We start from the raw sequence: 26,224 nt of genomic DNA on the forward strand, positions 1-26,224 counted from the left end.
ACCTGCCCAGGAGTATGAAAAATAGTTGTACCAAGTTTCGTTAAAATCCGTCGAGCAGTTTTTGTTTCTATAACAAACACAGACAGACAAAAATTATTTTATTATGTTTTGGAAATATATATTTCATGTACAGAATTGACCTCTCTACAGATTTATTATAAGTATAGATAATAAATCTGTATATAGATAATGTCTATTGGAAGATCATTAAACAGATGGATGAAGTTCGTATCTAATAATCTTCCACTAGAAGGGCCTGGCAAAGAAAGAGGCCGCAACTGAGTTCTGTGACCGGTATTACCTAACTGTAGCTCTGTGAGAGCCACACTAAAATATATTTAGAAAATAAAATTTGGTTATTCACCTGTCAGTCCCTGTCGTATCAATGATGTACATATCTTTTAATTATCAGTAGCTTCATTTTATCTTCATACTCGGATTTCGTCAATCGGATTCGATTTAGGGTTCCGTGAGGAAAAACAACGATTTAAAATACCAATACTCGTATGTTAATTAAGTGTTTGTACTCGTAAATGCTTTCATTTTATGCTACTGAACATTTATATACACGTTGCACTAGAATCTTAACTGGTTATTTTATTGTTTTTATAAAAATATTCGGACAAATAACAGGAAAAAGAACCTTCGCTTGTAACATAATGTTAAGTCGCAGGGAATATGGCTATTATTTTAACAGATATTTACAGAATTAATGGGAAAAAAATTGTACAAATGTCCAAAAAATATGGCTTTACTTTTAAATTGTGCTGGATAGCCCATTTATTTATAAAGTCATTATTATTATTATCTATTATACTATGATCGTACCTTAACTTGACCCTAGGAAAATTGCATATTCTTACCAGTATTTGTATCAACAAATATCTATAAGAATTGTAGAACTTGTTTGACGAAAATACAGTAATTATAAATGTGTATTAATATATTTTTTTAAGAAAAAGGAACAAAGTATTTTGTTAGTACGTATTGTTATTTTTTTTAATTAGAAGATATTTACAAGATTGATTATTAGGTTAAACATAAATGCCAACAAATTACTGTTAAAAACAATTTTTTTTTCCTAATACTCAATAGGTCCCAAAATCCGTGACTATGCTAACTAAAAATTTATTTTCAATTAATGTACGGAATACTCATGCTATCAAGACTTGTTCTATCTTTGATGACGATGCAGTATAAAAACTGTCGAATTTCAATTCTAACCCTATTGCATCGGCAAATCGCGAATATTTGTGCGCGCTTCCTAGTAATCTCTTTATCTGACGAATTTCCATAACAATTTTTTTATTTTGACACGAATATTGAGTGGCGAACAGTTGTGTTTCGTTTTTCCGATGGTATCGTGGAAGTTAGGGCGTTTTTTTAAATAAATAATATTTTATTATATGGCTTTAACCTATCACTTTGTTCGGGAATACAAGAAACCGAAGACGAAAACTTCTCAATACCTGCACAAGGAGATATCCTGACAACGGCTGAGCTCTCAAAACAAAAGTTTAACTTGAAATAAGGATTGTATCCTAAAGGATCAGTAACACGAGATAGAATACAAAAGAGTACAGTAGATCCTAGATAATGCGTGGAAGCACTATCTTGATTGTAGAGTCGTTCGTCGGGCCGAGGACCGAAGCTTTCTTGGAAGTTTTCGATATCCTATTCACGGTTGGGATAGCGGGACCCCTCATCATCATATACTGGAAGGCGACATGGGCCTTAATGGACTTATACGTGTATCCCCACGACAAACTACTGAGTGCTGCCTGGACAGCTGCGTTTGGGATAGTCTTCGGTCTGCTGCTTTGCTTTCTACAAGAAATTATCAAGTCGAAGTTAACACCAGACGTCGGGAAAGCGAAGTTTTGGATACTGACGAGGACGTATACTTGCATTGCGGCGATAGTGAACGTAGCAGCGTGTAGAGGTGTTTGGAACCTCCTGGAATATGTTCTGGTGGATGCAAGGTCCATCATGTTCTCAACAGTGGCGTCTACACTGGCTGTAATAGCGCTAAGGGCTCTGAGGAATGTTGATTCAGCGCCATTTGGCATAACAGTTGACACTGCCGAGGATTACTTCGAGGCGCCGACGTTTTACAAAACGGTAAGTATCATTATTTTTTTCCAATTTTTTGTACAATATGTAATGTATATACATAGCACACTGTATAAAAAAACTTTAAAATATGTACAAAAAAAATTTCATTATTTGAACGATTTACAACATAATATACCTTTTGACGGATATCAACATTCGGTCATGATATTTATTTTTATTTTTATTGTATTTTTAGGGTTCCGAACGTACGTAGTACAAAAACGGAACCCTTATTATCCGCCTCGCGCACATTTTTAGGTCTGTCTGTTTTTTATTACAAAACTACAAATTATAATAATATTTATTTATTTATTTATTTAATACTCTTTATTTGTACACCACAAAAATAAAAGAAAACAAGCAAAACAGAAACACAAGAAAAAGTAGAATACAAAAGGCGGCCTTATCGCTTAGTAGCGATCTCTTCCAGGCAACCTTAGGCTTAGGAACTTATTAGGACAACTGTAGTATATTGAACAATAAATAAGTGACGTGACGATATTTAGAATAAAACCCAGTTGGTGGATTTTTCTTGCTTGTATGTAATTCTTAGTTACGAGTACACCTCGGGTCTGGGAAATTCGTGTTACTCTCCCATACCTCGGAGAGTAGGTACGTTACAGAAGTTTACCTCAGAAACACGAAAGTTAACTTTAGATATTTTACTTTTATTGTACTAGCTGTTCCCTGCAGGTTTATTCACGTATCTTACTAGCAGACGCCCGCGACTTCGTCCGTGTGAAATTTAGTTTTTCACAAATCCCTCGAGAACCATGGATTTTTCTGGGATTAGTAGCCTATGTGTTAATCCGGAGTAAAATCTGTTTCCATTCCAAATCAGTCAAATCGGTTCAGTAGTTGCGGCATTAAAGAGTAACAAACATCCAAACAAACATACAAACAAAATACAAACAATAAATACAGACTTTCGCGTTTATAATATTAGTAGGATTCCTGTGGTATTAGGACTTACGCGTAGTATATCGTTTACCCAAGTATGTCCTATTTATATGAAACGATATTCATTCATAATACTATTAGATATGCTACGAGTATGTGCCTACAAAGTCGCCGTAAAAAGTGTTCCGAATTTCGCTACTCCACACACACACACACACACACACACAGCGCACTACGCAGCGCACACATGCTCAATTTTGTGTTTTAACATTATACATTTATTTAGATATAGTATTTACACTACCTGAACACACACCTCGACATTGTAGACAATGTTTTAGGTATTGTTTGTTTAAATAACTTTCGTTGTTGCGACTAAATTAAATTAAGACAATTAGCCACATTTGTTCGCCTCAGTTTCGACGCGCTATTGACATATCTAATAGTATAAAATCATTGTTTCTGTGGGAGTAAGTGAGAGAAGTTATCAGTATCAATAGTAATGATTACAAACACAAATAAAATTACCCGCCCGCCAACTCATATTCTAGCAGCGTGGTGAATTTATGCTTTAAATCCAATGATATTATATACTGTTAGATGAGTAACACATCTAACAGTAGTAGATGTTTTGATGATTGAGTAGTAGTAAGCGTATAAAAAATGAGGCGCTCAAAAGAGGAAATCTATACACAACTTAATGTTAGTTGTGGTCAACAATAAACGTTATTTAAACAAATAATACCTAAATATTGTCTATAATATCGAGTTGTGTGTTCAGGAAATGTAAAATCTATTTATACATAAATACATAATGGAATTAAAGACAAAATTGTAGATGTGTGCTCTCAGTGTTGTAGCCTATTATTCGGATCACTTTTTGCGGTGATTTTGTAGGGACGTAACCGATCTATAGTATAAAATGATCATTGTCTAAATCGCCGCCTCGATGCCTAAATCCGTGACCATAAATCTTACATTAATCCAATTAATCAGACCACTGTTATAAAGCGCAAAATTTAAAAAAAACGACGTGTTTGGAGTCATTTGTAGTGCATTAGGCAAGTAGGTGATATGGTTATTGTTTTCTAGAACGAAGATATGAATTAATATTTTTTGTAGTGTTAAGGTTGTTTGTTGCGATAACCTGAATAACAGTTGGCGGGATATAACCTTATTGGCAGGATTTCCGGTTGTCTGTCCAAGCGATCTCATAACCTAATCTTTTTGGGAAGATAACGAAATCACATCCGGATTTATCACAGATATATCTGACTGGCTTGAGCGATGGGTTGCAGATCAGGGTGCCTAGTGGGATTTTTCAATGTTTTCATACTGTTAAAATCGCGTTAAAGTTAACGCGAATTTATATGGAGTTAAAACAGTTGTGCAGTAGTGCCACTAGATGGTGCTGTTTTAATACCTTAGAAATTAGCGTTTACTTTAACGCGATAGTAACAGTATCTAACTGCCACTATGCCCTCTGTTATTTTATAATCTCCTATGCATAAAGGATAACTAAATCATATATTTTCATAGCGTATCCGACTATTTCACCGCGGGGTTATTATGTAACTCGGTGTACCATTCAAGTAATCAGTCACTACATCGTTTTCCATCGTATTTTCGTTTTTGCAATCATCTAATTGGTGTGTGTTTGAAAAAACATTGTGTTTTTAACGAAATGACACAATTATCGTTATTTTACGTAGAGTAAGATTAATATTGTAGTGGTGGTAGCAAGTAAGTTACCTTATTTTAACGAGAAACTAATATTTATATAATTTCGTTGAAATAATCATGTTAGATGATCGTTGAAACAAAACGTTACTTTAAGCGGTAAAATGTAAAATGGTGCAGTTAAGGTTATTTCGCTTAAATAACTATTTTAAATGGTCACAAAACAAAAAAAAAACGATGAAAAACGATGTAGTGACTCATTATTTCAATGGTAAACCGATGTACATAATAGCCCCGCTGGTCCTCACATCATGCACACTCATCTCCCTACAGCGCCTGGTATAAACATACCTTTACGAGCAAATCTACAAATTAATTCTACTGACCTAGTTCTTTAAGTCACGATTGTTATGAAAAACACATAATATTACACAAGATGAACAAAAGTAGTCTGAAGCTCAAAAATAATTATATTTCGTAGAGGCGCGCTACATAGTTCGTAGCACTAAAACGAATGCAGTAGATCTGCCGGCTAATTCACTAACTCTGACGTATGTTGGCTATCTATTAACATCAAATATCAATAACAACCGCATTTTTTGTATTCCGTAAAGCACATTATTATCAAAAATCACAATGTCTACCAACTCTATGGTATCCAAAGGGTTGTCTGTAGGCATCGGATGTCATTTTTTATTTACCTATAATCTTCCCGAGGGATTTGTGAAAAACTGAATTCCACGCGGACGAATTCGCGGACGTCCGCTTGTATGAAAATAAGTCTAAACATTGCCTTTCGTCTTTCGTTCGGAAAAAATGTGGAAACAACAGTAAAATTTCTTCAAAGTCACTTGTGTATATTTTGTTCTACTAAAACTTGTATGGAAGGGAAAAAGTAAACTAATCCTGTAATTCCTCGATACCTTCATATTATAATAATTAATTATGGTATAATCCATAAGATTAGTAATTAAATACGATTATCCTTTGCATTAAGATGATTGTGACAGGTTTTGATTTATCGAATTTTGGAGCGAAAATGAAAATACAAAATTATCTACCGATAAATGCAAAATATTGGTAAACTTTGGATTAATTAATTAATTCCGCTATAAGCTGTTACATTAATTTTAATTTTATTTTAGTACTAACTGTTACCCGAGGAGTTACTCGCATATATATTCTATTCCCGTCGGTATACCTTACCCGCCGGCTTAACCGCGTCTATGCCGCGTATAAACATTATAAGTTAGTCAAATCATAGAAATAAAGCTTTATTTAATAATGCAAGCAATTGTTATGAAAGGAATTTTGAGGATATCAGCTTTAAAATGATGAAGAAGAAAAAGAAATACTTTATTGCACACAAAAATACAAAAATCTAAGCACATGGCACGACGGCAAATAAACACGCAAAATAAAAAATAAATAAAAACATTAAAAAATAATAATTTAAACTAATAATTAGCATGCAAAGGCGGCCTTATTGCTATAAGCAATCTCTACCAGGCAACCCCTGACGAGAGAACTTGCGAAGAAAGAGCGAGAACGAAAGGGAATGAACGGGTAGAACAACTTTGTATGTAGTTAGAAACGTGAAATTACAGCTAATAAATATATATCTACAAAAATAAATAACGGCATGTTTTATAAATGCACATCTAGATAATTATATCAATTTTTAAGCTATGAACTTAAAAATTTTAATTGTATCCGTTCATCATAAATGTACAACTTGGACGCGATACAGAAGATATCTATTTATAATTAAAATGTATATTGCTAATTGTGTTAGATATAATATTTACGATATATTTTTAAATGTAATCTAATATATTCTACAAAGATAATAATAATTAAAAGTGAAACAATACGCCATATCATTATACAAATAATCCCCTATCATTATGTATTTTGATAAAAAAAATCGAAATACGCAAGTAATATTGATTTATCAATAGTGCTTTAGATATTTGTCAATCATTATCCTATCTACATATTTATTTTTCGAAGATTTATGTGTACAGGCGAGATAAAAGCGTGCCAGTCTGCGATTACAAGTGCTAAGTAGGAATGTTGATACTCGAACGGGGAAAAACCTGTCGCCATCTTTAAATCTGCGACCTAGTGTGGCATGTGATGATCGCTGTGTCCTTGGTTGCTTTTGGGTTTTGTTATGGGTTGTACTGAAATATTTGTTTATTTATACTTTATTTGTACACCACATGACCTTAGAAAAAACAAAGTATAGCACAGAAGTAGAATACAAAAGGCGGCCTTATCGATACGGAGCGATTTATTATTGAGCGAAATATAGTTTTTTATTTATTCTAAGAAATTCTCGTTTGCAACGGAAGAATAAATGACTGAATTAATTAATTAACAACTAATTAATGATGACCTACTCGTACAATAAAATGTAACTATTAAAATAAGCATAAATTGACTAAAACTATGAAATTAAAATATAATAAAACTAATACTTAAAAATACTTATCAAAACTTGCCGCTCTTAAGAGTGTGCAATATGTTATTTGGTGGTTACAAATGGTTCTGGATTTCAGATTCTGGAAAAGTTAGGAGCCTGATATTTGGGTAAATGATATTTCAAAGTGTTAGCTTTGTTATGACTATACAAAATACACAATTTGTAAAACTTTTCTCGATAGTTTATTTTTTGAAAAATACATGTTTTGCTTACATTTTGTTTTCAATCTCAGGAAAAGCAAACTTATTTTCTTAAATTTTTGTTTTGTATAGAAAATTAGGTATATATCTTGAACATGGCCATTTTGTTTTTCGTTATGTTGTTTAATTTACTTGCAATTAGGTAAAAATAGTTCTGGCGCTCACGTCATAAAATTTGCGTCGCGCGTCAATCGCCCCGTGCTTTTCACTCACGTGAAAATCATAATTTGGCGTTTCGTTTGCGCTTCGAATTTTATCCATGTCGTACCGACACGCTGCGCGCTCTTAATAGGGTGCCCATCACGCAGGCTTGTACATATGTTTCATGTGACTCAGGCAGCATTACCGCGTTGAATTGCGATTGAAATTCTTTGCGCGAGGAAGCTGCCCGCCCGATGGTCGCCTGTTGCCTCTCTGAGGCGTTTACTTTTATGATTGAATGGATGATCTTTTTATTTATTAAAGTCGTGGGACACCCTTAAAGAGAGCTGTCAGTACCGGTCATAATCATTCAATCTGGTATCGCTACAGTCTAGTAATTCAATTGAAAGCCAATACGGTATGAAAATTGTGGGAGCATTGGCTTTAAGCTTTTTTGGTTAGACTCTGGTGGGCAAGGAGTAACTCCGAAGAGACTCCGGGACTTCTGACCCGGGTTTAGGGAAAAGGAATTTCTCTGTTGTCGTTTAAAATTGTAATATTAGACAATAATTGTGTAAGTAGCTATATGGTTTTTGCTCAAGTCAATCAATAAAATGAACGTCCCGGCAACGTGACGTCAAGAGAACTATACAATCCTATCTAAGAAACGTTGCGGGAAAATTTTTGGGGGGCATAATTGTCCGACTCACTATGAAGAGACGAAATATCGTAGCATTCCATGGATTCTCCTTGCGGGTGCCGGGCACACTATGTGTGGCAGTGAGAAAAACCGCGAGCTAATCCCCGGACTTGTGACCGGATGGTGTAGGGTTAAGGACGTCCTTGCCAGTTAAATAGCACTCCCCTTCTCCGCTCATGTTCTTCTCCCTGCCTAGCCAATTTGGTAAGATCCTTCTAGAGCTGCTTTGGATACACTTTCTAATACTTGCTACCGTTCTATTGAGCCCAAGTTCTTTAGGCAAGTTAAAGAAAGATTTATATACCTACACGAAGTTTGAACATTGGTAATGTACCCAACACCTACTTTTTGGACCCATGAAAGCGCTTTAGTAAGAGTAAGAGTAGTAGATTTTAGTAAGCGTAGCGTTTTAGTAAGAGTAGTAGATTGAGGCACCTGGGAGCTGATGGCTTCCTACAGTGAGCTAATAAATTAATGTTTACTTATACATACATATATTATATATAATATAATACTTATCTACGACTGATATAACAATTATATTTGCATTTCCCATTATAATGCAAGTAACATAATATTATGAGATCTATTAAAAGCTAATCAGCCTCTATGCTACTAATCTTCATAATTTACTTCTGGTTATGACGCAGAATTATGACGTCAGTATAACAATGGGATTAAGTGGGCGTCACATCAGTATTGCGTAGAAGTCTGAATCCGCGACTGGTCTGAGTATGGTCCAAGTTCTCTTTAAGAAATGTTTTTGGTGTCAAGAAACCTTTTCATCGTCATCATTAACAACCCATATTCAGCTCACTGTTGAGCATGAGTCTCCTCTCAGAATGAGAGGAGTAAGGCCTTACATCACGCGGATGCGGATTGGCAAACTTCACAAACTTCAGTGATCATATCCACTAGGCCATCATGTAGACATCGTATTATTAAGAGCTTATCCCCATCACCACTTCATGATGTCGTCGACATGGAACGGTGCGTGCATTGATGTGAGCTATTACTGCTGCACGGTAGAGCACCGTCGCCACATCGACGCGTCGCACGTCATCGGAAACGGTGCGATTCTGCTATTTTACAGTCGAACGATGTTACAGCGCTGTAACTTTACCAAATGGAGGGGCAGTACGTAGCTTAATTCAAGGATATGGTTACAGTCAGTGCATTTTCTTATTGTATCTTTGTTTTTCTACTGTTTTTAAAGTGATAACTTCTTAAGTGAGGATAAACCGCTTCCTAACATAACTCTTTACAGCATCACGTTGACCACGTCATGACGTAGTAATGGGGACAAGCCCTGAGAGAACCAAAACCTCCCAACATTCCCTTGGCACGATAGTTCCAAAAAGATCCATACTTGTTTATGTCTTTTCCACGTGGACATCTATGATCTAAGCACAGTGGTATGTGGTATGCCTAATCCGAAGTCTACCAACGTATATTAATACACAATAGTAACTCGTTACAATCTGTTGACCTTTACCGAGTATCGCGGCGGGCTCTTGTCACTTATTGGCTTATTTACAGATTGTTTTCTTTGAAGTTATTGAGGTCATGACTTGTTAGAAAAATGTTTAAGAACTAGGTGATCGTTCGCTTTTTTTTTTACTTCAAAGACAAATTAGCCTTTGTCTACGATCTCACCTAGTGTTAGTGACGATGCAGTTAAAGATTTAATTATTTATTTACTTAATCATTACCCGGGAAGACATTACAGATGGAAGCGGGCTATCTTGGAAAATATATTTATTATACCCAATACCTTGGTTATGTTTCTACAAAGCTACAAATCACTTAATAAACGCAAAATTTAGTAACACCGGTAGCGTGGTAATTACAAGTACAGTTAGCCGATGCTTATCGCCAGACCAGGTCTGAGTTACTTCCGAAAATATAAAATTTTAAGCTGATTGAAGCTGGGAATCGAATTCAAGTCTTCTGTGTTTATAATCTTCAGCATTATTAGCGCCAAAGAGATCATTATCATCATCATCATCATATGCCGACTCAGACTAATTAGATAAAGACCTGCCTTGCAAGACATTATTTTTCTGTCAAAGTATATGATCAACGATCTTATGTGATTATAAACAATGTCTCTATAGAATCGATGTTTCATAGTTTACAATCGTGCCCGTCGGTTAAAAACCTCCGTAAAAATATCTTTTTGTGTAGTTAAATGCTTTAATAAACGAACAAAAACTGCTAGTTTAGTATAGGATATGTATGAAATCTAAGCTCGTTTTCCTTAGAAAATGGCAGAAAATTTTGTTTGTGAATTTGGGTGCGATACTAGTCCTTATGTATTTAGTCTGAGTATGCCGATGAACTTCCACTGCAAGTCATAGGCCTAATGCAGGATATTCCAAACATCACGATCCTGAGCCGCCTGCATCCAGCGAATACATGTTTCTGCTTCATGTCATCATAACAAGTAACAACCATTAACTATAATTATTTATCTAACATTAGTTATTTTATTTAAGCGCGTAGGTAGGTTATAAACTTTTTCACAAAATGCATTAATAGACATATTTTTGTCTTCATGATTGTTGATCCACTGCCGAACAGTGAATTAATTGTTATTTTATCTGTGAATTAATCTTTGTAACATCACATCGAAAGTCAAGATCAAAGATTTATAGATTAGCTTTTTGTTATCCCACCTAAAAATCTACAAGTAAACAATGCGTTACAAAACCACAATGAATATAACGTAACGGAAAAAATATAAAAAATGCAAAAAGTACAGCTAGCCGTGTTAGTTATATAGCCCCGCATTCCTACGGGAACGGGAACCACGCGGGTGAAACCGCGCAGCGTCAGCTAGTTTATAATATCAGGACAGATTCATTGAAAGCGACGCAAAAAATAACAATAATAATACAAAACAGCAAGCGTAGCTTTTTTTTTTAAGAAATTAAATATCACGTGTCTCAAACGGTGAAGGAAAAACATCTCGAGGAAACCTGCATGCCAGAGAATTTTCTTACTTCTCTGCATGTGTGAAGTCTACCAATCCGCATTGGGCCAGCGTGGTGGACTATTGACCTATCCCCTCTCATTCTGAGAGGAGACTCAAGCTCATCAGTGAGCCGAATATGGGTTGATAATGATAAAGTGCAGCTCATCAGACAATGATTTATTAGAAGTTGTTGTTAAGCATATGTTATGTTGTTACAGAGCAGCAGGGAGACAGCGCTGTACATCCTGGACTGCCTGTTCTCTGTCACCGTGGTGGGGTCGCTGGTGGTCTTCGTGTGGCGTGGCTCCTGGGCGCTGCTGGACATCTTCCTCTACCCTGACAACCTGGTCAAGTCCTGCTGGACCTCCTTGGTAAGTCTATGTTTCAAGAAAAGTCTGCCGTCCCCAGCCATGAGCCATGAGCCAGAGCCAGACATTATATGGCTCAAGGTTGTTAGTCAGCGAATACTCCTTTTGGGGAGGCTTCGGCCGTGGCTAGTTACCATTCTACCGGCAAAGACATACCGCCAAGCGATTTAGCGTTCCGGTACGATGTCGTGTAGAAACCGAATAGGGGTGTGGATTTTCATCCTCCCCCTAACAAGTTACCCCGCTTCCATCTTAGACTGCATTATCACTTACCATCAGGTGGGATTATAGCCAAGGGCTAACTTGCAAAGAATAAAAAAAAAACTCCCACCGTACTCATTATTGCGCCTACGGCACTTACAGTGGAATTCATATACGTTGTAGAGCCACCCCAGGGGATCATTCACCTGCTGTGTATTAAATTCTCAAACAAATAGAGGTTAAATTTGACACTCAGCGGGTGAATGATGCCCTGGGGGTGCCCCTACAAAGTCTATAAATTCCACTGTTACACAATCATAAAAAGGACAGTAACCAATTATGGAAATTGGACTAAGGTATAGCTTTAGAAGGTATTTAAGTGAAGGCTGAATTTAAGTACCTAACTACGAGTATCAGCTGATAATACTGATGATGATGAAAAATCGTATTTCGTAAAATGAGGAGGACAAATTAAAAAAAATAATGATAACCATTAAAGTAGTAGGTTCTCAAAAGAGCGGCCTTAGGTTATTTTTCCGCATATGGGTCATACATCGTGATTGAGTCAGTGACCACAATTGGCTCTTCCTCTCCCGTTCCCCGATGTACTACGCTGCTATTATTGCCTCGTACCGTAACCGACTTTGAATATAAGGTCAATTGTGTTTTACCTTCATTAATTTTTCTTACTTTATAAGCACTCATACTCAATCATTATAATCAGTATTCAATATACTGATTTGTCCACAATTCAAACTGCCTCGGAGTTGGGAACTTGTCTCAAGGATAACTGGCCTAATATCTGACTGACTGACCTTTGAGTCACTCTAAGATAGAAAGAAAGAAAATACGTTTATTAATTCTTAGTGTCACAATTTAGATATAGCATTTAGCCGTTCATTGCAAAAAACCAATCCTCAGCGCTGATTTTCCGCTGAGACCCTGGTGACCACATCACCTGGTGACAGCTATTCAAAAGATGTTGAGTCGTTTATAATATGTAGAGAAGCTTGTTCATAATAGATCATTGATTGAAACTATACTATTAAAACAAACTCAAGTTTCACATATAATAAAACACAAACTCATTACAAAGTTTACACACTTTGCACGGTTTCACGTTCATGACCACTATGACATTGAAAAGTAAAACTCCGTGGGATAAACGGACGGCCAGAAATACACGCGCTTATTAGTGACGGCACACGCCTGTACTTACAGACATTTACCCTATTAGTCAGATCCTGCGGCGACGTCATACTCCTCATATTTCGCTATATATAGAACCAAGATGTAAACTTGAAGATTGAACTTGAGTGCGTTAAAAAACAACAAAACGTTGAGTTCAAAAACCTTAAAATAAAAATAAATAAAATAAGCCTTTATTGCTGTTTTTATCATTACATACACGTAGTTACTTGCTAACAAAGTTAATAAAATGTAGGGTTAACAACTAGCTAATCTAAGCTAATCTCTTCATCTGTCTTCCTCTATTTCGTTTACTATCTTTAGGGTACCATTCCGTTATTATTTTTATCCATTTCTCTTTCTTTTCTCTCAACATATGTCCCGTCCACTGCCATTTTAATTTTCTACATACATTGTAAACATTTTTGAACTTAGTTTTTTCTTTTATTCTTTTTAACTGGAATCTGTCTCTGCGCCTTACTCACAATATACTTCTCTCTAAACTGTTCTGACATACATTAATTTTATTTTGTTGATGTTCAGTTAACGCCCATGTTTGGCATGCGTACGTTAGATTTCAAAAACCTTACAGTTTTTGAAATCGAGTGTGTAACTTAGCAGTAGCCAAAGATTTGCAGTAGCGCTATTCAATAATGATGTTATAACTCAACAGTCTCTATCTCTATCATTATATCTACATTACAGATACTCCTAAAATTTCAAATCTTACGTTTGAAATTGTCATCATTTGTAAAGTTTTCGATTTTAAACGTACATATTAATGTTAGACAAAAATTAAAGTGTGGCGATTGGCTACTGTAAGCATTTACAAAAATAGGGACAAAGTTTACGAGTTGTAAGAGGAAAAACTGCATAAATAAATAATAAAACGCGAATTTTTTTTAGAAAAAGTGTTGAGTTTTACAAAACTTTCCAAAACTTCCTTATAATTATGCAACGCTTATTACCCCATAGATTTACGAGTCGTTACAAGTACTTATATTTCTATGTTATTACCTGAATGTCCGAATAATCTATATTTTTTAATTTCATAATACAAATTGTATGATATGAGAATGAGAGAGTTATAAAGTCGTATAGTGCTACAGATTACGTAGCACCACAGATTTAATACATTGATTTCACAGTACAAAGGCACCGGAAGCTTTCACAATCCGATACACGCAAAAGAATGTCGTTGACCTTGAGCACAAGTTTTCCGCGATACAACAAAGTGGGTAACCAATCACTCGATCACCTCTATCATGTAATAGATTACGATTTATCGTTCATCATAAGTTGTCTGTCTGTAACCGATTGCTACAGCGTGCACGCGTACAAGGGCAGGGTCGGGAGATATTATACTGCAATTTTTACGTAATTTCCACTTTGTACTACGGCATTTTTAGGTACATTCCACTTTGTATTACTGCAGTTTCACGTAATTTTCACTTTGTACTACTCCATTTTTAGGTACATTCCACTTCGTATTACTGCATTTTTACGTAATTTTCACTTTGTACTACTGCATTTTTAGGTACATTCCACTTTGTATTATTGCATTTTTACGAAATTTAAATAATAATATTATTGCAGTTTTAGTAACTACATGCATTCGAATTTCCACATTGTACTACTGCATTTTTAGGTACATTCCACTTTGTATTACTGAATGTTTACATAATTTCCACTTTGTACTACTGCATTTTTAGGTACATTCCACTTTGTATTACTGCATTTTTACGTAATTTCCGCATTGTATTACGATTTCACTTACACGCGAAAGTTTGTATGGATGTTAGTTACTATATTATAGTTTTAGGGTAAAAATTATTCATTGAGCGAACCAAATATTTAACTGAGTAAATTACATAAAAGGTATATGGTTTGAAACTCTTATTAGGTTCGAAACTAATTGGTCATATTGGAACATGTTAAATGTTGTTATAAAAACGATTTTATAGTTATAAAAATTTTCTTATAATTAAACATGAGCAATATTTTAGTATTATTTCAGAGATTACTTAATCATAATAAAAACCATATCTGAAAATCAATATCTGAAATATTTTATACCTACAATATATTATCATTGTATATACCAAATATTTTAAAAATAGTTGACAATTTTTATAAAGCATGTTCGCGATTTAACTTCAAGGAATTCCTACATGAATTCGAAAAACACCTTCAGTAGTCGTGTAAAAAGACTGCGATCTAGAAGTGCTCAAGAAATTTCACAAATCCGGTTTGTACAATTACTTTAATACTTTGATCCTTAATCGATCATCACAATCATTTACCGCGTGTGCGGGTGATAGATTACAACGAGAAAAAAATATATAATAAGTACACAGATTAAAGAATAATATGCAGATAGAGCGCACGGTACACGACGGTGTCGTAGCCGTTCCAAGTACAAAATTCAAAAACGAATACATTCTCGAGTCAGTCAGTACCTACGAAGCATCCCATCAGTATTTTTCAATATTATTCAAGAAAAAGTCATCCTTAAAATATTTTAAAAATTGATTACAAAAAGTAAAAAATTAAGATGGAGTATTTTTTATTGGTAATTATAGATTATTAAATTAATTAACGTAATTGCTGTTAGTGTCCAATTTTAAAATATAAATTATGAAAAAAGTTTGTTTATACGGATGTCAAGGAGACGCGGGACGTTTGGGTTTTATGGGTTTCACCGGCTTCACCACACTGCTTGTAAAGACTCATTCTGGATCATTCTTTATTCTGTGAATAAGTACCTATTTTGTGAGCTATATCAATCAATGCAACGTCAGTCCATTTACATTGCAGTATCTATCTATGCTGATGAACTGGTGTATAACAGTGTTAGAACGAAATTTGAAAACAAATCGATCAATTGTCAATCGAACGCACTTTGATCGATAGTAATGACTTGGCATCTTTAAATATGCCAGAAAGGATATGTAACGGCATTTTAGTGTAAAAAAAGAACTTTTACGCGTGTAATATTTTCGGCGGTTACATTAAACAAAGTTATCTTTTCTGTCTTCAAGGAGTTGAACCCTAGAGAACTATATTGTCTCCTCTCAACAATATATTATGTATGACATATGAGTAGGTCATATGAAACAATTTCTCCACACTGTCTATCAGAAGGGCTACTATCAACTTTAACCTAACGATCCAAATCCGACGCTATTCAACTCCGGAGCCCATATTGAATCGTTTTTAATTCATACCATGACATCTCCTGGAATGAATCGCATTTGAAACGTCTATTGCGAATGAATGATCGAGATTTGTCTATGATCTTGAATAGCATTATGTTTGAGAAAGACAACGCTACAAAAAGTCAAGAGAAAGGCGCGAACTTTGAATTTATTTTGATCGCGATTAACTCAAAAAGGGCGCCACGGATTTTTATGCGGATAGAGTAATTCGCGCAAAAGTGAACTCGAGTCTTCATTGATGACATACAGCTGCTACTTTTTATCGAGATATTCCAAAAGGAACTCGGTTCTACGATCTACGACACTGGAGTGAGAATATAATTATTTAATAGACTCTTAGATAACACCAACCGTACTTGGTAGAGGTACTATATTCAATCTTCACCTTTGCATGGTTTCTTTGTGATTGTAACAAAACAAGAGGAACCATGATAGCCCACTGGATACGACCTCTGCATCCGATTCTGGAAGGTGTTGGTTCGAATCCGGTCCGGGGCATCCAACTTTTCAGTTCTGTGCATTTTAAGAAATTAAATATCACGTGTCTCAAACTGTGAAGGAAAAACATCGTAAGCTGCATACCAGAATTTTTTTTTAATACTCTGCGTGTGTGAAGTCCGCCAATTCGCATTGGGCCAGCGGGGTGGACTATTGGCCTAACCCCTCTCATTCTGAGAGGAGACTCAAGCTCAGCAGTGAGCCGAATATGGGTTGATAGTGATAACAAAACACAATAAACCATTGACGGAACCTCCAAATTACGACTATTCTCGAAAAATGTTTTATATTTTACAGTTTTAAATCGACATTTCCATTCTAAAACCACACAATTATCCATAGATATAGGTATTAAAAGTTATATTTATGTAGTAGTTCGTTGAACTGGGTGTATATTTGTTTACGATAATAAACTATTTATTGATAACACATACTGCTGTGTCTATTTAAAGGCGTGGAAATTTTAACGTTGCGTTTGCTTTAGGTACTCAATGGTTCAAAAGGGCTAATAAAACCAATACAGATCATATATGTCATCAAATTCCTTTTCATTAAAAAAGTAGTCTTTTATGCCACCGTCATGTAATGAGGGTCAATGTAACATGAGTGATTTTTATTTGAGCTTTTATATTGAGTAGAATAAGATTACGAAATGGAAGTAGAAAAAATTACATATCTACATAGTCCTTTTTAACATTACTATGTAAAGTGATAATTTAAAATCAATTTATGTAAGATCATATTAATCTTTATAAACAAAGCATACAGTCAGATGCAGACTGAAAGTCGCTGAAATCGCATGGAATCATCCCTTAAGTTATTGATTGATATTTTGGCTTTGTTTGTACAAAATTTAAAATGCACCTACTGATTTGGCTTCTTAATTGGTGATACCTAATATAAGAAAAATATATGTGATGTCTTATTAAATTATGACAAATGAAATACGTGCAAACATGCACGTCCTAACATTTTCACAAATATTTGCCCTCTACAATTATCTACGAAGAAAATTATATAATCTCGGTAGGTACCTACCTAAATAAAAATTACATAGACTTCTATAAATAAACATCAGGTTAATTATTATATTCATACAGGCCCTGTCACGTAATATACGCGCTGGTTCATTTATTGTTAAATTATGTCAATTACATTACGATACATTTTGCTACCAGCTGCAGACTTGGCCTATTCACTATTTAAAAAAATCAAATCAATTGACAAAATGTCATTCACCTACTGTGTGATATCCACCAGTAAGCACCGGATGACATTTTTACATAAAATCTCAGTTTCGTACAGGTATGTCAACTAGCATACGTCAAAAATAGTGAATATGCCTGCTGATCTACACATTTATTTTAGGATTCTTGGGAAACATTAAATTAATTTACAAGTATGTAAATTTTAATTAGCACTTTTAATAAGTCTTTTATCGTCTGTATGTTGCGAGTACCTAGGTACTAAAATAAGTTATACTACCAAAAAAATATGGTTTATTAAACGAAGTTAAACGAGTCAGATGAGATTCGACGTTTGATATAAATTTGTGGTTAAGATGATAATAATTGTTCTTTTTGCGTGAACCAACTTATACGTTTTGAAATATCCCGGTCGTTTCCACTCGTCTCCAAACAAGAGATATATTTAAACTTGCAAACAACTCTCTCTAAGCCCGTCGTTAAGGTTTTAAGTTTAACAACAATTATAATAAAGTCTCAATCTTCATCCGTATGTAACTATCTATAAAGACTGATAAGAGAATTATAAATTGTTTGTCTTAAGATCAACAGAGGCGCCGTTAAAGTACGTACAGATATGCCAATTACAATAAAGTCTTTAAAGGATTTATCGTGCAAGCCTACTACGAACCAACACTAGACCATTACCTAAGTCAAATCCAGTTTCAAGTTTGCTTAGTGGATTACTAAACAAGGCCTTCTTAATATTTTGTTTTTCACTTCGTGCATATATTGTTATAAGTGATCTTATCATTGTGGTGTTAAGTATTATTAAAGAGTAGTAATAATAATTCGAGGGATGCCGCCCATAAATCCTCTCTAGCCTATAGGTATAAATTAAATTATTATTATTAAATTTCATAACCTCACACGATATCTATTTGTCATTGTAAAATTCGTCTTGAAAGATCTAAATAGGTAGATTTACACCACTAAGTTTTACATTTTTTTTAAATACCAACTATTGTATCAAGTTTAAGCACATATTGTAATTGGAAATTAAATTGGCAAGTAAATATCAGACGTGCGAGAATGTTGAGTGAACTAGAATTTATTCAAGTTGGCTTGTTTGTAGATGCTTTAACATACTAATGTGTCGTTTAATACGTTTTTAAGTTACAAAACAAAAACAAACTCAGTGTCTATGTTTACTGTAGTCAAATGAACAATACCTAATTGTTGTCAAATTAGGGTGCGATAATGAAACCATTGTCCTACCACGTGGTCGTGTATTAAGAGCATCGTAAATATTAAAAACTAGCTGACGCCACGCGGTTTTACCCGCGTGGTTCCCGTTCCCGTAGGAATCCGGGGATAATATATAGCCTATAGCCTTCCTCGATAAATGGGCTATCTAACACTGAAAGAAATTTTTAAATCGGACCAGTAGTTCCTGAGATTAGCGCGTTCAATCAAACAAACAAACAAACAAACTCTTCAGCTTTATTATATTAGTATAGATATGCTATGAGAGTACCTTCTAGAATGGTTGAGGGTCTGGACCCTTAAACCTTCTAAATGCCACCACAGTCCAAACTCTATAATTACATAATTACATACATAATTTTATCTATGGTAGAGGAACACGGGCTGGCAAACATTCAGATTTTATTAAATGAGGTATGTCTCTATCGCAGGCTCTCAATTGTGAATCATCTACAGATTCCAACAATTATATTATTATAATGATAAAAAAAGAATCATCAGAATCGGTTCATAAACGTCGAAGTTGTCCGCAAACATACAAAAAATAGACGATCGAATTGGGAAACCTCATCCTTATTTGAAGTCGGTTAAAAACCCTGACTGCGTAAAATAAAAAGCTCAGTCCCTTTTTGGTAGGCCGATAAAAATACGGCATTCATCATCATCATCATATCAACCGATGGACATAATATGACATAGACCTTTTGTAGTGACTTCCAAACATCACGATCCTGCGCCGTCTGCATCCAGCGAATCTCTGCGAATCGCTTGATGTCGTCAGTCCACCTGGTGGGGGGTCGACCAATATTGCGTTTTCTAGTGCGGGGTCGCCATTCCGGCACCTTGGGACCCAACGTCTATCGGCATTCGGCTATACTATACTACTATACTATCTATGGGCGCGGCACATAGTTCGAAGAGCCTCTTCGTGTGACTAAGGAGCTATGTCGGTGACTTTGGTTCTTCTGCGGATCTCCTCATTTCTGAGCATAGCTCGTTCCATCGCCCGTTGTGTGACTCTTGAGATTTCTTATGAGGCTCATAGTTAGCGACCGAGTTTCGCAACCATAGGTCACCACTGGAAAAACGCACTGTTCGAAGATTTTTGTCTTGGACTAAGGAATTTCGGATGAAAATGTATTGCGAATTTCCCGTATGTAATTTGGCTTTATTTTAACGGCATTCTTCTGCTTCTTCATCTTTGTCAACCCATAATTGGCTCACTGCTGAGCTCGAGTGTCGAGTCCACCACGGATTTGTAGACTTCACACACTCAGGGAATTAAGAAAATTTCTGATATGCAGGTTTCCTCACGATGTTTTTAACGGCATTACTGATAGGTATTTTTCTGTTTACCAGGTAGTAGGCTACGCGCTGGTAGTGCTCACGTTCGCCGCGCAGGCGCCGGTGCGGTGGGCGGTGGCTAAGCTCCAGGGCGCGCCGAGGCTGCTGCTAGCTGACGTGTACCATCTGATCTCGTTCCTGGCTACCGTCAACGTGTGGCGAGGGATATGGGGCTTGCTGGACATTTACTTCTTCCCAGGTATAGCACTACTACATATCTACAATTAATGACGTACGTCCAAATCTAAAATTTATCATCAGTTCGTTGGTCAACAAGAAACATATTTTCTGATTCCTCGGCAACTCTTAAAGTTCAATATTTTTGTTAATTTATGAGATTGGCGACTGTTGTAATCATTTCTCTCTCATTCGCCCATGTATAAAAAGTTAGTAAAGTTAGTCTTTACTGGTCTTTACATGGGCGGTTGAGAGTGTGGAGTCTTGAAACTACCATGATTTAAAGTCGTGGGCTGAGAAAAGTTAAATTTAAAAAAAAACTTGCAGCTTCTAATTGTGCACATAACTAAAAGCTTCGCTGGTATTAAAATAAAGTCTAAAAACAACACTTTCCTAAACTCCCATACAAGCGATTTGTTTAAACGATTAAATAAAAAGTGCACTTTTTATTTTAATACAATAACTTTTATAATACACAAACCTAACAATAACGAATACATAAAACCAAGAATCATCCGATTTAGTAGATTTGTTAGATAGTTATGGGCATATACACATTTCGAAGATCCATTTTTATTTATACAGGCACTTACTTTCTAGGAGATGATGTCATAAGTTCAAAACTTTTCTCGTAGTTAGGGTAGATAAGATTTTAAGTAATTAATTGTCATTGTAATAGTATGATACCTAAATAAATATGATTTGTCAACAGAAACACCCAAGCTCAGCAACTGGTTCTCCCACGTCATCAGCCTGGTGCTGCTCATCCTCCTCAACTGCTCCAACTCCGTGCTGGTGCGAGGAGTCTACATCGACGCCGAGGAGCCTGCGGGAGACTGTGTGGAGTTCCCCTGCCACTACCTAAGGTTGTTCTTCCAGAAGGAGAGGACCAAGAAGAGAAGAAAGAATCTAGTCGAGAGCGCCGCTACCGCGAACGCAAGAAAGACAGAAGAAGCCAGCGTCCCTCTACAGATCCCCGAGGAGAAAGTATAGTAGATTACTTCTTAGTTTTTGTGCAAATCGGCTCGATTATAAACCCATAATTTATTATTGCCCAAACACAATTTGTCTCACATTTAGAATCGTTCTTTTAACCGACTTAAAATAGGAGCACGCATGTTTTTACCCCTTCAAGTTTAAAAACCAATCTACGTTTGTAATGTCATATCTGTCGGCGCTGATACCACTGAACCCACAGAGCGTAGACAGAGAATCTCAGAACATCATCGTCGATTGCACATAGACGAATATTCGAGAAGAATTATAAAATTAGAAATTCATTTTGGTGTTATTATATATCATTAAAGATATTTTTGATAGATTTAATTTGAAACAGAAATGTAATTAGCTTATTAATTAATAATAAAATTAGAAATTGGTAGATATTTTTAATAGATTTAATTTTAAACAGTAATGTAATTAGCTTATCAATCGACGATGATGTTCCGAGAGTTTCTGTCTACGCTCTGGCTTCAGTGACGCCGACATATCCCAAATCATATACATATAAACTATTAAATATATTGGTAAGTACTGTTTGTTGTAACAACAAATAAATAAAATACTTTCTAACTGAAAATAACTAGCAAAACCATTTATCATTAATACATTGCTAAGTTGTGTAAAATATTTTTTTAGATATAATGAATTTTCATAATAAATGCACAGGTTACCTAAATTTTGCGATTTAGATCCGAAACTACTCGGGCTAAAACCAACAAGTTGTGTTAAGCAGCAGTTGCAAGTTGTGTTGAACCTATGTCAATATCAAAGTTTTAGCCAATCATGTAATATCTATTATAATCATGACTTTAACCAGACTTTGTAACTATTACACCTTGTAAATATCAAATATTTTTGAGCCGATTTGAGAATTAGAATGTTTACTTATTTAGTGTACAGTTGTTTGTAGTCTTAGCTTTAGTATTTTTAGGGATCAAATTTTCTCTAGTGCCTTATTGCTGGTACATTTTACGTACGATTTCTTTGGACATGTAATATATCGTCTCCTTTTCACTGCGACATTTTGAACGCATAAAATCGGAACTATGTGCTGCGTGCACAGAATAAAGAATGATCCAGAATAAGTCTTTACAAGCAGCGTGCTGAAGACGGTGAAACCCATAAATACCAAACGTTACGAATCTCTTTGACATCCGCAAATACAAACATTTTCATAATTGAACAATAAATATACGATACCAATAAAAAAATACTCCATCTTATTTCTTTAGCTTTTGAGAACAGTTTTTAAAATATTTAAAAACATAAGACGCAATTTTTCTTGAAAATATTGAATATTACTGATGCGACGCTTCGTGTCATACTGAATAGAGAATCTATTCATTTTGGAATCTTGTATTTGGAACGGCTACGACACCGTCGTGTTCCGTACGCTCTATCTGCATATTATTCTTTAATCTGTGGCTGTGTGGTACAATTTATAAATTAAGAAATTCCAGCTAAAACACATATCATGGGTATTTTATTAATTAGATAGTATCGTGGTGAATCGGGGACCCGTTTGAGAGACAATTTCCGATTTCCATAGAAAAAAGGTAAAACAGGTTTATTTTTTTATTAATTTTGTATGATGTATGATGATTGATATCAGTATTCATTTTATTTATTGTCTTTGTACATACAATGTAGTAATGTAAGTATAAGGTCTTGAAAAAATTTACTTTTAATTGATTACCTTCATATTGCAATAAATAACCCTGTATGATTTACACCTATGATTGTATTATCCTAAAGTGCCTATTAGGCAATGATACATGGGGTAAACAAAAGGCTGTTAAGCGCCTTTTTAACGATCAAATGTTAAGTGTTTGTCATGAAAAAGTCAAAAATATTTTGATCGTTTTTAACGCCCTTAATGAGCTCTAAAAACTTTAGTAAGTTTGGCTTATTAGCTAACCAAAATGGTCTTGAATCGCCAACCTCACTTACAAGTGATATCATATCGGCCATAAATAAATGATAATTTAAAATATTGTCCTTAACTTGATATTGTTGATACAATATATATACAAGCTTTATAGCTAATCTATTTATACCATTTTTCATAATATATTAGCTATAAAGCTTGTATATATATTGTTGATACAATGTATATACCTACAAGCTTTATAGCAATATATATAAAGCTTGTATATATATTGTTGATACAATATACATACAAGCTTTATAGCTAATCTATTATGAAAAATGGTACGCAGCACATTTTTATCAAACAAGCAAAATGTTTTTTTTTTATCGAGAGTTAAAAATGAGACAAATATAATTGCGTTGCTTATTTGTGTAACGAGTAAAGCGAAGGTATAAAAGCTAATCTTTAAGTTAATATTTAAGTTAGCTAATTAGCCAAGTTTGAAGGTGCCCCTACTAGAGATATCTACAACTTATCTACACCTTTTTAATTATATGTAAAATCCCGATAATATCCGTTTATCTACTGTGTTTCTGATAATTATGAGTAATTTTCAAATCTATAATGTTGAGTTATGCAAAACGTAAACGAGTTTTGAAAATAAGATAAGCACAAAAACTTATAAAACTGGTCGACATTGCATAGGAAAAATTACAATATATATTGCAGGATCTATGTATATCCGAAAAAAAAAATGTATTTACTATTTCGGAACCTTTTTGTAAATTGTAAAATAAATGGTTTATGAAATGTATAAATATTGTATAAAAAACTACAGTACGCGATACGAAAGTCAATGTGTATGACATGACACAGCGTAGCATAATACAGAACTGACAAAGTTAAAAGTTAAAACGGTCATCGCAGAAGTTGGGGCTTTAGGCTGTGGCGCGTAGACAAACAAAGAAATAGACCACTGACTGGCGTGCCTCAGTAAAAAGATATTTGATTATTAATTTTGATAATAAACTACATTGAACCATCTTTAAGGCTTATTATTATTATTTTCGCGTCTTAGGTTACTTATAATTTGTATCAAGTGAACGGTATGATTACTATTGCTAACCTAACTTGTTTGACGCATTTTGTGCCTCAATAAACGACGCGCGTCATTACATTGAATATCGAAAACATGCATAAGTTGATCTCTTTTTGCTATCTTTTCGTTGATTTCTTTATCTGTCTATGCTCTAACACATACATGTAGTGTAACTTAAATCTGTTTCTTGCTTTCGTCAAATTTTGCAGTCTCAAGAACAATCTCAGATTTTTAAACTACAATAAAATCATGGTTCGTCTGATTCGTTTCTGGATTGCTTTGTACAGACAAATCTGTATGGATTATTATATTTCTGTTATTGTCAATGTAGGTACTATTTACATGGTAAGACTTTAGGCAACCATACCCTATATTGAATACATCTGTCTATCTACTAGACTTTCGTGTCTCGAATTGTTTCTATATTTGAAATCCTCAAGCGCCTATTAAACGATCAAACTTCATGTCAAATAAATTAATGTGTTCGTCAAACAATTTGACAATTTGCTGCTTTGTTTGAAAACGTCAAACAATGCTTATTATATAATTCTAGTTTTAGAAACATGTTTGATAGTTTACAGTGCCTTATATTTAAGTAATACTTCAAACACATTCCATGGTTGTACAAAATGTTTTAATAAGTTTATGTACATAGATCTATCTGTCTAGATTAAAGTGCATCAATAAATATATTAATTTATTTTATCGACTTTTATTATTATCATCAAAATCCATGCCAATTGTTTTGTACGTAGATAGATGTGAAGTGTGCTTATCAGTTAACTGTTTTATCTTGGTAACATCTTGATTCTATATTTTTATGCAATTTGAGATACGTTTAAATAAATTCGTACTACAATAGTAATATTAACCATATTTGCAATAGTAATATTAACACATAACATCAGTCCATACACCAACTCCAACTGAAAAGTTTCCTTTTCAGTCCACTATCTAATCAATCTACTGGACGGTGTTAAAAATATTAGGCTAATGCATATAATACTCGCTAATACATCTCGCACCTTTTCATGTTTCAAGTTCGGAGTAGTTATTAAGAACTGTTTAAAAGACCTGCTGACCTATTCACTATTTTACCTTTATTGTCAACCTATTAAAATGAACATCAAATCAATTGACAAATTGTCATTTACATAATGTTTGATATCCACCAGTAGGTAAGCACCGGATGAAATTTTTACATAGAATCTCAATTTCGTATTTGTCAACTAGAATACGTCAAAGATATTGAATTCGCCTGCTGCGTGCTTAACATTAGCAGCTTTAGACATTTTGTCAAATGATTTGATGATGTTTATTATTATAGGTTGAAAATAAAGACAAAAATAGTGAATAGGCCAACTGTATCCAGCTATTGATGTCTATCAGTCATTTTGACGATTCAATTTCAATTTCAAAGCCTTTATTATTCCTTACATTATTACATTAAACAAGTTTTTCAATTAATAAGAGTAACAGCTTAATTTTTTTCTATGTTAGTATATTGTTAGTGTATCTGTTTTAAGTTTAGTATGTTAGTGAGTTAGTCTTATTTCTAATTAATAAAATCTATTTAACTAGTAAGGACCCCTCATTGGGTATAGGCCT

At 34.6% G+C, this 26,224-nt stretch overlaps 1 protein-coding gene across 3 annotated transcripts in view; it reads left to right on the top strand.

Moving 5' to 3' along the window:
• LOC112058487 (uncharacterized) overlaps nucleotides 1–23,674 on the top strand; it is a 47,194-nt gene extending 23,520 nt beyond the window's left edge. For all 3 annotated transcript variants that reach the window (XM_052883494.1, XM_024099354.2, XM_024099355.2), the window contains 3 exons: nucleotides 11,420–11,572; nucleotides 20,484–20,667; nucleotides 21,358–23,674. In XM_052883494.1, coding sequence (XP_052739454.1) covers nucleotides 11,420–11,572; nucleotides 20,484–20,667; nucleotides 21,358–21,638 — 618 coding nt within the window. In that variant the 3' untranslated portion in view covers nucleotides 21,639–23,674. The remainder of the gene's footprint in view (nucleotides 1–11,419; nucleotides 11,573–20,483; nucleotides 20,668–21,357) is intronic.
• The last annotated feature ends 2,550 nt before the right edge of the window (nucleotides 23,675–26,224 follow it).

This window comes from Bicyclus anynana, chromosome 9 (genome assembly GCF_947172395.1).
Source record: "Bicyclus anynana chromosome 9, ilBicAnyn1.1, whole genome shotgun sequence".
NCBI classification, from domain to species: Eukaryota; Metazoa; Arthropoda; class Insecta; order Lepidoptera; family Nymphalidae; genus Bicyclus; species Bicyclus anynana.